Source organism: Anomaloglossus baeobatrachus, chromosome 2 (assembly GCF_048569485.1).
Source record: "Anomaloglossus baeobatrachus isolate aAnoBae1 chromosome 2, aAnoBae1.hap1, whole genome shotgun sequence".
Taxonomy (NCBI): domain Eukaryota; kingdom Metazoa; phylum Chordata; class Amphibia; order Anura; family Aromobatidae; genus Anomaloglossus; species Anomaloglossus baeobatrachus.
In genome coordinates, this window is record NC_134354.1 from 722,545,333 (window position 1) to 722,558,601 (window position 13,269).

At 51.2% G+C, this 13,269-nt stretch overlaps 1 protein-coding gene across 2 annotated transcripts in view; it reads right to left on the minus strand.

Annotated features, from left to right (window-relative positions):
* The window catches only part of B3GLCT (beta 3-glucosyltransferase), a 571,051-nt gene extending 563,812 nt beyond the window's left edge, over positions 1-7,239 (minus strand). For both annotated transcript variants that reach the window (XM_075337354.1, XM_075337355.1), the window contains exon 1: positions 7,125-7,239. In XM_075337354.1, coding sequence (XP_075193469.1) covers positions 7,125-7,173 — 49 coding nt within the window. In that variant the 5' untranslated portion in view covers positions 7,174-7,239. The remainder of the gene's footprint in view (positions 1-7,124) is intronic.
* Between the last annotated feature and the right edge of the window lie 6,030 nt (positions 7,240-13,269).

Genomic DNA, 13,269 nt, shown 5'->3' on the forward strand with positions numbered 1-13,269 from the left:
CTACAATTTTTCTCCTTTGGTTTTTTTCTAGTCTTGAGGCTGCAATTCACATGCTTGTAATGTTGCATGTTTATTGAACCTTTGTTACAGCTCAGTTTTTTTGTGTTTTATGTATTGTGTGGAGCTGGATGTTTTATGGTTGCGCAATGCCGGTTATTGGGGTCTATGGTTCGGGTTCGTTCCCATAGTTGGGTATTATTCCAATATTCGGGATGGTTGAGTGCTTATTTTCTGTTTCTGGGACAACCTGGGCTTGCTAAGCTGTTTCTTCATGCCCAGAGTGTATTTGCAGAGTTAGAATGTGTGGGATAAATCGATGTGTGTGGTTCGTATAGGTGGGGCCCTATGTTTGAGGTACAGTTACGGGCCATTATCAGGTTCCCGTGTATATCATGCTACTGTTTTGTGGTCCAGTTTGGCTTCTTGAATTCGTGGGTTCACGTGCCGTTTGGGGGTTCATGGGGAGATTACGGGAGTCTGCCGGCAGTGTCTGCACGGGGGCAGTTTTAACAAGTTTTATACACGCGGATTGATATGCGGTTCTTAGTAGGGTTGCCGGCTTAACGTTGGCAGTCCGTATTGGGCGGCATTCGTTATGGCGGTTGATAGTAGCTCCACAGGAGTTTATAATAAGAGTAGGTGGTTCTCGTTTACGATGGGTTTGGGGTGTTTCTTCTGGGTACAGCTGACTTGGCTTTGCCTTATGGGTATAGGGTTCGTCTTGGTGTGTTTCTTCCTGGTGCCCCCCGGGTAGGGGGCTCGGGTAATGTGTCGGTGCAAGGAATAAGTGACATTTGCATTGGGTGATCTAGTGTGTGGCTTATTGGTGTCGGGGGGGGCCTCCTATTGGCGACTTGCGGTAGTTTCCAGCCAGGTAGTGCTGCTGGCGGGTGTTGCTCCATTTGTTGATTATGTGGACAGACTGTGGGGCCTGTTGTGGGTTTCGCGGGCTGCCACGCGGTGGTGCAGCCCCTCCCGGCAGTACATTGCCGGGCGGTTCCTTTGGTCTTACGTATTGGTCGGGACCGGCAGGTATCACGGGTGCACAGTGGTGCGGCGCAGCTGCGGGTGAGGTATTTGAAGTAGTGTGTGAGTAGGTTGCAACTATGCCATTACCTCCCGCAATGTTGGGCTGGATGGCTGGGGTAGCCAGTGCGGTATGCACTGGCTCTTATGGTTTAAGGACGTGGTAATTGTCTGGGGCGGTGCCCCGTTTGGGGGGTTGTTTTGCGGCGCTTTAGGGCTGAATGGCGGGGAGGCACCAGACACTCGTGGGTGCAACGTTGACGGTTGGCCCTGGCTTATGGTGTCTGCAACTTCGGAGAAATATGGTGTTTGAGTTTCTCTGGATTACGGGTCGAGTGGGAGTTTCTGTTCTCTCATTTTGTGAGTTGTATTGAGTCTGCAGTTTAGCGGGGATGGGGTGTGGTGTGCAGTTGGCTTTTGGTGAGAGGGTGGCAACGGTAGGGTTGTGCTGCCAGGTTCAAAGCACACGGAGATACCAATGATTAACTGTGCTTATGTGCCCCCCCCTTTTGCGGGGCTTTGAGCATTATGCGGTGGTCAGAAGGGTGTATGCTGACTTAATTAGGGAACTCATCTGGTGGTGGGAGTATGGTTACACAGTGGGATATAGTTAAGGTCTTTTCTTCAGGCCGGTGGTCGGCTTGACTGTCTTTGGTCCCGTGTTGTTGTGTCTTTGGGGTGGAATGGTTTTGGCTATTGGACTGGGTGGTAATTCCAGGATCGGTGTGATAATACACAGTTTACGGGAACAGCAGCGTTTTGGTACCGCACGTGGGTGGATGAGACGTGGTCGCTGGGGGGCATCCGGGGTGCTTGATCCGTGACATCGGGCTTGATGGCCCTGGGCCATTTCTTCCTGCCTGGGTGGCGTGCTCGTGTTGTTGTTCGCAGGGGCATGACTGTCTAGCGGTTCATTATTTGGTATGTCTTAGGATCTACCAGAGGTTGGGGAAACAGGGGAGGTTGTTTTGTTTCCAACTATAAAGGTTGGCTTTGCTTAATTACCAGCTGATATGTAATTTGGAGGCGCCTGCAGTGTAGCTGTCTCAACGAGGCCGAGCTTGCCCCCTTATTCCTTGGAGATGGGGGCGGCGGCTCAGGTGGCTCGTTGGGGACTGGTCGCGCAGGCGGTGCATAGGATCGGACAGCAGGGCTGGCTAGTTTCTGGTCTTGGGGCGGCTGCCCTTGTTGTACTGGTACACCAATAATGGTTGGCTTTGTTTCATTATCAGTGGATGTGTAAATTTCAGCGGCGCCTGCAGTGTAGCTGTCTCAACGAGGCCAAGCTTGCCCCCCCCTATTCCGTAGAGATGGGGGCGGCGGCTCTGGTGGCTCGTTGGGGACTGGTCGCGCAGGCGGTGCATAGGATCGGACAGCGTGGTTGGCTAGTTGCTGGTCTTGGGGCGGCTGCCCTTGTTGTACTGGTACACCAATAATGGTTGGCTTTGTTTGATTATCAGTGGATGTGTAAATTTCAGCGGCGCCTGCAGGGTAGCTGTCTCAACGAGGCCAAGCTTGCCCCCTATTCCGGGGAGATGGGGGCGGCGGCTCTGGTGGCTCGTTGGGGACTGGTCGCGCAGGCGGTACATAGGATCGGACGATGTGTTCGGCTAGTTGCAGGTCTTGGGTCGGCTGACCTTGTTGTATTGGTGGTTTGGTGCAGGTTGACATCGTAAAGTCTATTGGGGGGTCATTTTGCTTGATTGACATTGGTCCCGCAGTATTGGTTGCTCGACCCGAGGAGTCGGCTCGGGTCGGGTTTTGGTGGTGGGGCTCGCACGTACAAGGTGTCATACGTGCTCGCTGTGGCGGAAAGGAGGGGGGTATTTGAAGTCGGTGGATTGCACAAAGAGCGGGGGGGAACCCAGTGCAGGAGCGGGTTACCCCTGGTGTGCAATGGTATGGTTGGTGGGTCCCTGCTGTGCTCGGTCACAGCGGGACATGTTAACGTGGGACCCTGCTGTGCTGGGTCACAGCAGGGCATGTTAATGTGCTGGGTGTCCTCGAGCCGGTGTGGTGCGGCTGAGGGCACATGGTGGAGCAACACTCGGCTGGGTGTCCTCGAGTCGGTGTGGTGCGGCTGAGGGCACATGGTGGAGCTGGTGTTGCAATCATGGACAAAGGGACTCTTCACTTACCCCCCCTCCTTTGCTGGTGGTTATGCTTATGGAGTTATTTACTATATTTATGAATAAAATGTTATTGATTATTTTGGTGTTAATAAACGAGGCTGCTGTGGCCTTTACATCCAATGTCACGCAGTCTGTGTCTTATTTTAGTGGAAAAGTGGTGAAAGGTGGATAACTGGTTTGGGTCAGAACGGCAAGTTAGGGCCGTCAGTCAGACGTTCCTAAGTCAAGAAAAGCCCGGACGCCTGCCCTGAAAGGGCTCAAGGGAGGGCAACATGACTGAGGAGGGATGCTAGGCCTGAGGGTTAGCAAGGGGTTAAGGTACAGGGTATTTTGTGCGGGAAAAGTGGGAGGTGGAGTTATAGGGCTGTGGGGCCATGTAATTGGTCAGGGGGTTGCTAGTGTAGGGGAGTATATACAGGGCTAGATTAGGAGGTGGGAGGTCATTCACTACCTGGAAGACGTCTTGAATTGTCCCGCCCACCCGCCCTATTTTGGATTCCTGGCGATCGTCATGGAGAGACGAGGAGGATCGACCTTGTCGCAGCAGTCGGCGGAAAGGAGGGGGGTATTTGAAGTCGGTGGATTGCACAAAGAGCGGGGGGGAACCCAGTGCAGGAGCGGGTTACCCCTGGTGTGCAATGGTATGGTTGGTGGGTCCCTGCTGTGCTCGGTCACAGCGGGACATGTTAACGTGGGACCCTGCTGTGCTGGGTCACAGCAGGGCATGTTAATGTGCTGGGTGTCCTCGAGCCGGTGTGGTGCGGCTGAGGGCACATGGTGGAGCAACACTCGGCTGGGTGTCCTCGAGTCGGTGTGGTGCGGCTGAGGGCACATGGTGGAGCTGGTGTTGCAATCATGGACAAAGGGACTCTTCACTTACCCCCCCTCCTTTGCTGGTGGTTATGCTTATGGAGTTATTTACTATATTTATGAATAAAATGTTATTGATTATTTTGGTGTTAATAAACGAGGCTGCTGTGGCCTTTACATCCAATGTCACGCAGTCTGTGTCTTATTTTAGTGGAAAAGTGGTGAAAGGTGGATAACTGGTTTGGGTCAGAACGGCAAGTTAGGGCCGTCAGTCAGACGTTCCTAAGTCAAGACCCCAAAAATCCCCAGCTCTTCAGGAATGGGACATTTGGAATGATTTACACTGATGTGACCGGACAGTCTAACATTTGGTGAAATCTCATTTGATTTGACAAAATAAGGAAACTTTCAATTTTCTCAATCTCTTACTCATGACACAGAGTATTTTTAAGGTGGTGGCCCTAAATGTGCAGGTCAGAAGAACGGACAGATGAAGGGCTGCCGGGAACATCTGAATCGCTGACCCCAGGACAGACCAGATCAAAGGTGGAAACAGACTGCTCATCAGGGGTTAACACAGACATCAGGATTGGGGTGATCTTATGAGGACAACCCTGGCACCTACATCATTTCTAGAGGAGACGGCTGAGTCCCCCTTCACACTGCTGTACCTGCAGAATATCTCTACTAAAGGGGCCCTCAACGTAAATGTTCACAGCCAGAGACGAGCGGCGTGGGACGACCGTCCACAGTAACCAGATAACCCAGTAACCAGATACTGCCACGCCATACGTAATACGCACATATAATATATGTGGCCATCAAAATGGACCATGGTCGTCTCCCCGGTACATCGCACATCTCTTCTTCATGTAACAGGACAATGATCCCCACCATGAGTAGGACACCTCATTATCGGGGGCAACCACACAATTGGTGACTACTTAACAACAAAACAGAAATTTCCTGGCAAAGCTATGTAAGGCTGTGTGCGCACATTGCGTTTTTTCGTGAGTTTAAGCAGCGTTTTAAACTGCAGCATAAGCGCATGTGTTCTGCGTCCCCAGCAAAGTCTATGACAATTAGCAAATTCCACGCGCACGTTGCGTTTTGAAACGCTGTGTTTTGGATTCCAAATTTTTGACAAAATCGGTGTTCTAAAAAGCAACGTGTCACTTATTTGTGTGTTTTGGATGATGCTTGTTCCTCTGTCAGTGGGAAAGCATCAATTCTGCATTCAAAAGGCATCCAAACCGCTGTGTTTTATTTGTCACTCCAGAACGCAACGTGCGCGCATGGCCCAAAGGAAAACTAAAACCTTTATGAGATGTCGATATTTATCACCTCAGCCCCAATGTTATAACGGTCAACCTCAGTGTCACAGAAACTAACAACCTCATCCCACGAGCCTTCACCCAACTGAGCAACAAAGTCTGCAGCTGACCACGTAAAAGCTGACCACCTCCCCCGCTGTCCTCCGGGTCACAGCTGACAATTATCTGACATCTTCACAGAACAAAACAACTTCATCAACTGCAAACCCACCGCAACTGAGGTCAGTCTGTGCGGGGTCAACATCACCCCGCAGACCAGCTCTGCTGTTACCAACCCTGCGCCCGTCACCACCCCTCCGACGACCCCTGCCCCCCCGTCACCACCCCTCCGACGACCCCTGCCCCCCCATCACCACCCCTCCGACGACTCCTGCCCCCCCGTCACCACCCCTCCGACGACCCCTGCCCCCCCGTCACCACCCCTCCGACTACCCCTGCCCCCCCGTCACCACCCCTCCGACGACCCCTGCCCCCCCGTCACCACCCCTCCGACGACCCCTGCCCCCCCGTCACCACCCCTCCGACGACCCCTGCCCCCCCGTCACCACCCCTCCGACGACCCCTGCCCCCCCGTCACCACCCCTCCGACGACCCCTGCCCCCCCGTCACCACCCCTCCGACGACCCCTGCCCCCCCGTCACCACCCCTCCGACGACCCCTGCCCCCCCGTCACCACCCCTCCGACGACCCCTGCCCCCCCGTCACCACCCCTCCGACGACCCTTGCCCCCGTCACCACCCCTCCGACGACCCTTGCCCCCGTCACCACCCCTCCGATGACCATTGCCCCCTTCACCACACACACACGACAGCCATCACTATGGCAGCAACCAGAGCCATCACCTCTTTGACAAACATCATTACTTCTCCGACAACCGCTGCCTCACCTTCACCCCGCTGACAGCCACCGGCGCAGCCATCACCCCTCCGACAGCCATTTCCATCAGTTGACTAACGACCGACATCATCACCCCTCTGACAACTGCAGCCATCACGTCTCTAACAAGCCCTGCTGCCACCCATCCAACAACAGCAGCCGACAACCCTTGCCCCCGCTTTCACCCCTCCGACAACCGTCACCATCAGTCGGCCAACAACCTCAGCGGCTGACATCCCGAGGCGCTGACAACCACCGCGGCTGACATCCCGAGGCGCTGACAAGTGACAACCACCGCGGCTGACATCCCGAGGCGCTGACAACCACCGCGGCTGACATCCCGAGGCGCTGACAACCACCGCGGCTGACATCCCGAGGCGCTGACAACCACCGCGGCTGACATCCCGAGGCGCTGACAACCACCGCGGCTGACATCCCGAGGCGCTGACAACCACCGCGGCTGACATCCCGAGGCGCTGACAATCACCGCGGCTGACATCCCGAGGCGCTGACAACCACCGCGGCTGACATCCCGAGGCGCTGACAACCACCGCGGCTGACATCCCGAGGCGCTGACAACCACCGCGGCTGACATCCCGAGGCGCTGACAACCACCGCGGCTGACATCTCGAGGCGCTGACAACCACCGCGGCTGACATCCCGAGGCGCTGACAACCGCCGCGGCTGACATCCCGAGGCACTGACAACCTCTGCCGCTGTTATCACTCGCTGACAACTTCTACCTCAATACCTTTGACAACCCGAGCTGACATCACTACACAACCACTGCCATCACGCATAATAAAACTACTTGGTTTTCCCCATGATACGGCAGCGGCGGAGGCTCCGGAGGTCGGAGCTGTGCTCGGTATCTGATGGGGAAAGTTTCTTCTGTGCATGGAGAAAAGTTGCCACCAGTGGAGGATAAGAGCCGCGCTGTACTCACAGGGGAGGAGCAGGAGGCGCAGTCCGCCCGGCATTGTCCCGGAGCTCATCCCTGTGCGCGCAGACAGCAGAGCGCAGCGCTCGGAGCAGTCACATCCCGGCAGCCGCTCACACAGCACTGACTGCCCGCACTGACAGACCGCCAGCCCCGCCGCCGAGAGCCGCATCCGGATTGGTCACTCCTTGGAACATTCTAATTGGATGCTGAGAGACGCGCTCTGATTGGCTAACAGCTGTCCTTTGTGAGGGACCGGAGGGAAAGGAGGAAAGTTTGGGTTTAGGTTGGAGGTGGCGGAGGGGGAGATGGAGCCTGTGCCGGTAACCAATGGCCGGCGGCCACGGGTGCGAGCCGGCGGCACGGGGGTCCGGCCAAGTCAGGAGCTTCCTCCTAGAGCAAACATATGAGGGTCACGTAAACACTGCAGACAAGAAAGTCCCGTTATCTGCCCCGTCCACACCGGCCGGCGCTACGGCAGATCCGGCAAAGGTGGTGCTGGTTAACCCCTGAGAGACCACAGAGGTCTTGTATTCTGATTTTTTTCCTCCTTAACTTGCTGGTGGCCTATAGCGTCCTCTTTTCTTCAGACGAACTGTAATTCTGCCGGGCTCCTATCTCTGCGCCATATAATGTACAGGGAAAGGGGGAAACAAGCCGAGTGTGGGGGGGAGGGGGAAATAAGCCGAGTGTGGTGAGGAAACAAGCCGAGTATGGTGGGGAAACAAGACGAGTGTGGGGAAAAGGCGGAAACAAGTCGAGAGCTGGGGGAAACAGGCCGAGAGCAGGGAAAAAGGCAGAGTGTGGGGAAACAAGCAGAGTGTGGGGAAAAGAGGGAAACAAGCAGAGTGTGGGGAAAAGGCGGAAACAAGCCGAGTGTGGGGGGGAAAAAGCCGAGATTGGGGGAAACAAGCAGAGTGTGGGAAAAGGCGGAAACAAGGCGAGTGGGGAAAGGGGGAAACAGGCAGAGTATGGGGAAAAGGCAGAAACAAGCCGAGCGGGGAAAGGGGGAAACAGGCAGAGTATGGGGAAAAGGCAGAAACAAGCCGAGTGGGGAAAGGGGGAAACAGGCAGAGTATGGGGAAAAGGCGGAAACAAGCCGAAGGGGGAAACAAGCACAGTGTGGGGAAAAGGCGGAAACAAGCCGAGTGTGGGGGGGAAAAAGCCGAGATTGGGGAAAAGGGGGAAACAAGCAGAGTGTGGGGAAAAGCCGGAAACAAGCCGAGTGTGGGGAAAAGGGGGAAACAAGCAGAGTGTGGGGAAAAGGCAGAAACAAGCAGAGTGTGGGGAAAAGGCGGAAAGAAGCCGAGTGGGGAAACAAGCAGAGTGTGGGGAAAAGGCGGAAACAAGCCGAGTGTGGGGGGAAAAAAGCTGAGATTGGGGAAAAGGGGGAAACAAGCAGAGTGTGGGGAAATGGCGGAAACAAGCCGAGTGGGGAAAGGGGGAAACAGGCAGAGTATGGGGAAAAGGCGGAAACAAGCCGAGTGGGGAAAGAGGGAAACAAGCAGAGTGTGGGGAAAAGGCGGAAACAAGCCGAGTGTGGGGGGAAAAAAGCCGAGATTGGGGAAAAGGGGGAAACAAGCAGAGTGTGGGGAAAAGGTGGAAACAAGCCGAGTGGGGAAAGGCGGAAACAAGCAGAGTGTGGGGAAAAGGCGGAAACAAGCAGAGTGTGGGGAAATAAGCAGAGTGTAGGGAAATGGGGGAAACAAGCCAAGTGTGGGGGGAAACAAGCCGAGTGTGGGGAAATAAGCAGAGTGTGGGGAATAGGCGGAAACAAACCGAGAGTGGGGGAAACAAGCCGAGTGTGGGGAGAAACAAGCCGAGTGTGGGGAAAAGACGCAAACAAGCTGACAGAGGGGAAATGGGGGAAACAAGCCGAGTGTGGGGGGAAACAAGCCGAGTGTGGGGGGAAACAAGCCGAGTGTGGGGGGGAAACAAGCCGAGTGTGGGGGAAAAAGGGGGAAATCCGAGTGTGGGGAAAATAAACTGAATGCTGGGAAAGAGGGAAATTAGCCGAGTGTGGGGGAAATACAGTGCCTTGCAAAAGTATTCGGCCCCCTTGAATTTTTCAACCTTTTCCCACATTTCTGTCTTCAAACATAAAGACAAAAATGTTAATGTCATGGTGAAGAATCAACAACAAGTGGGACACAATTATGAATGTGAACGAAATTTATTGCTTATTTTAAACTTTTTTATAAAATAAAAAACTGAAAATTGAGTGTGCAATATTCTTCAGCCCCTTTTTACTCTCAGTGCAACAAACTCACTCCAGAAGTTGATTGAGAATCTCTGAATGATCCAATGTTGTCCTAAATGACTGATGATGATAAATATAATCCACCTGTGTGTAATCGAGTCTCTGTATAAATGCTCCTCCTCTGTCATAGTCTCAGGCTATGTGCCCACGGGAGCTCGTACCTGCCCGCCGGCATCCGCAGCTATTTTTAGCTGCGGTAGTACAGCGATATAGCTGCGGTAAACCTGCGGACTTTCATGCGATTTACCTGCGGAAGTCCCGGCCTCTATCTCCATAGCGGAGGGCCGGGATTTCCGCAGGTAATTCCGCAGGAATAATTGACATGCAGTTACGTGCGGCTGCGGGACATCTGCAGCATATTCCGCAGTCGCATGTAACCGCAGCGTGGACACAGACACTCCCCATGTCCCATAGGATAACATGGGGAGTGTCTGTACATGCTGAAACCTGCAGATTTATCTGGAAAATCCAGATAAATCCGCAGGTTTTCCGCGTCAAAATCCGCAGAAGCAAGCTTCCATGGGCACATAGCCACAGAGAGAGCATCATGAAAACCAAGGAACACAACAGGCAGGTTCGTGATACTGTTGTGAAGAAGATTAAAGCCAGATTTGGTTACAAAAGATTTCCACAAATTTAAACATCCCAAGAAGCACTGTGCAAGCGATCATATTGAAATTGAAAGAGTATCATACAGGCGCTTTTCCATCTGCGATTTCCTGGTGCGAGTTCGATCCGATAAAAAAATCTGATTGCACTCGCACCAGTGTTAATGAGACAGTTTCCTCAGTCCCGTTTTTTCTCCACACGAATTGGGCTCTCGGTGCAATCGCAGCATGCTGCGATTTGCACCAAGTCTCGGCTCACGTGTGTGTATAATCGCACTGCAGTCGCATGTTATGCGACTGCAGTGCACACAGAGACAGACAATGGAGGAGTTGGGGAGAAAGTGCTCCCTCCATCTTCTCCGCTCCTATGATGCGATCGCAAGATCGCATCACAGTTGCATGACCCTCGGCTGACACCGTAGCAGAGGGTCATTAGCATATTGCTTCCGATGCTCCTGCATCGGAAGCAGTACGCAAGTGGAAAAGTGCCCTACCACTGCAAATCTACCAAGACCTGGCCGTCCCTCCAAAATTTCATCACAAACAAGGAGAAAACTGATCAGAGATGCAGCCAAGAGGCCCATGATCCCTCTGGATGAACTGCAGAGCTCTACAGCTGAGAGTGGGAGAGTCTGTCCATAGGTCAACAATTAGTCGTACACTGTACAAATCTGGCCTTTATGGAAGAGTGGCAAGAAGAAAGCCATTTATCAAAGATATCCATAAAAAGTGTTGTTTAAAGTTTTCCACAAGCCACCTGGGATACACACCAAACATGTGGAAGAAGGTGCTCTGGTCAGATGAATCCAAAATTGAACTTTTTAGGCACAATGCCAAACGATATGTTTGGCGTAAAAACAACACAGCTCATCATCCTGAACACACCATCCCCACTGTCAAACATGGTGGTGGCAGCATCATGGTTTGGGCCGTCTTTTCTTCAGCAGGGACAGAGAAGATGGTTAAAATTGATGGGAAGATGGATGGAGCCAAATACAGGACCATTCTTGAAGAAAACCTGTTGGAGTCTGCAAAAGACCTGAGACTGGGACAGAGATTTGTCTTCCAACAAGACAATGATCCCAAACATAAAGCAAAATCTACAATGGAATGGTTCATAAATAAACGTATCCAGGTGTTAGAATGGCCAAGTCACAGTCCAGACCTGAATCCAATCGAGAATCTGTGGAAAGAGCTGAAAACTGCTGTTCACAAACACTCTCCATTCAACCTCACTCAGCTCCAGCTATTGGCAAAGGAAGAATGGGCAAGAATTTCAGTCTCTCGATGTGCAAAACTGATAGAGACATACCCCAAGTGACTGCAGCTGTAATCGCAGCAAAAGGTGGCGCTACAAAGTATTAACTTAAAGGGGACGAATAATATTGCACGCCCCAATTTTCAGTTTTTTATTTTTTTTTATAAAAGTTTAAAATAAGCAATACATTTCTTTCAACTTCACAATTGTGTCCCACTTGTTGTTGATCCTTCACCATAAAATTTAAATTATGTATCTTTATGTTTGAAGCCTGAAATGTGGGAAAAGGTTGAAAAATTCAAGGGGCCGAATACTTTCGGAAGGCACTGTAAGCCAAGTGTGTAGGAAAAAGGGGGGAACAAGCCGATTGTGGAGGGTAATAAGCCAAGTTTGGGGGAAAGGGGGAAATAAGCCGAGTGCTGGGAAAAGGGGGAAATAAGCCAAGTGCTGAAAAAAGGGGGAAACAAGCCGAGTGCTGGGAAATGGGGGAAATAAGCTGAGTGCAGGGAAAAAGGGGGAATAATTGAAGTGTGAAAGAGAGGGAAATAAGCCGAGTGTGGGGAAAAAGGGGGAAACAAGTCAAGTGCGGGGGAAACAAGCCGAGTGTGGGGAAATGGGGGAAATAAGCTGAGTGCAGGGAAAAGGGGGAAACAAGCCGAGTGTGGGGGAAACAAGTCGAGTGCAGGAAAAAGGCGGAAACAAGCCGAGTGTGGGGGAAATAAGGTGAGTGTGGGGAAATAAGCCGAGTATGGGGAAATAAGCCGAGTGCTGGGAAAGGGGGAACAAGCCGAGGGTGGGGGAAAAGGGGGAAATAACCCGAGTGCTGGGAAAGGGGGAAACAAGCCAAGTGCGGGGGAAAAGGGGGACTAATTGGAGTGTGGTGAAAGAGGGGGAAATAAGCCAAGTGTGGGGAAAAATGGGGAAACAAGTCGAATGCAGTGAAAAAGGGGGAAATAAGCCGAGTGTGGGGAAAAAGGGAAACAAGCCGAGTGCGGGGAAATGGGGAAAAAGCATCAATAACAACACTGGGTATTGTATACAGTGTTCATTCTGCTGCAGCAATGACATGGTCAGGGGATTCCTTGGGTCACTGTGATTACGCAGATGCCAAACACAGGTGTTTTTTTAAAATAATAATTATTTAATAATTATTAAATAATTATTATTAAATTATATATTATATATATTATAAATTAAATTATTATTAATTATATTAAATAATTATTATTTATAATTATTATAATAATTATTTTTATTTTAGGGCCTTAAAAAAAATCAGAACTTTGTAAAATAATTAAAAAAAAATCTAATTTATTGATTTGGGACACAAAACAGTAGTGGTGGTAATCACCGAGGGACATTCATAGCAAGGGGGTCCCAGAGCAAAAATCCTAATCGTGCCCACCCACGCGCCCTAAAAAATATATGGAGTAGTCACAGAAGGGCATGACTCTTAACTTAAAGACAAAGAGAGGGACTTGTATTGCGGCACATACAGTCATATGAAAAAGTTTGGGCACCCCTATTAATGTTAACCTTTTTTCTTTATAACAATTTGGGTTTTTGCAACAGCTATTTCAGTTTCATATATCTAATAACTGATGGTCTGAGTAATATTTCTGGATTGAAATGAGGTTTATTGTACTAACAGAAAATGTGCAATCCGTATTTAAACAAAATTTGACCGGTGCAAAAGTATGGGCACCCTTATCAATTTCTTGATTTGAACACTCCTAACTACTTTTTACTAACTTTCTAAAGCACTAAATTGGTTTTGTAACCTCATTGAGCTTTGAACTTCATAGGCAGGTGTATCCAATCATGAGAAAAGGTATTTAAGGTGGCCACTTGCAAGTTGTTCTCCTATTTGAATCTCCTATGAAGAGTGGCATCATGGGCTCCTCAAAACAACTCTCAAATGATCTGAAAACAAAGATTATTCAACATAGTTGTTCAGGGGAAGGATACAAAAAGTTGTCTCAGAGATTTAAACTGTCAGTTTCCACTGTGAGGAACATAGTAAGG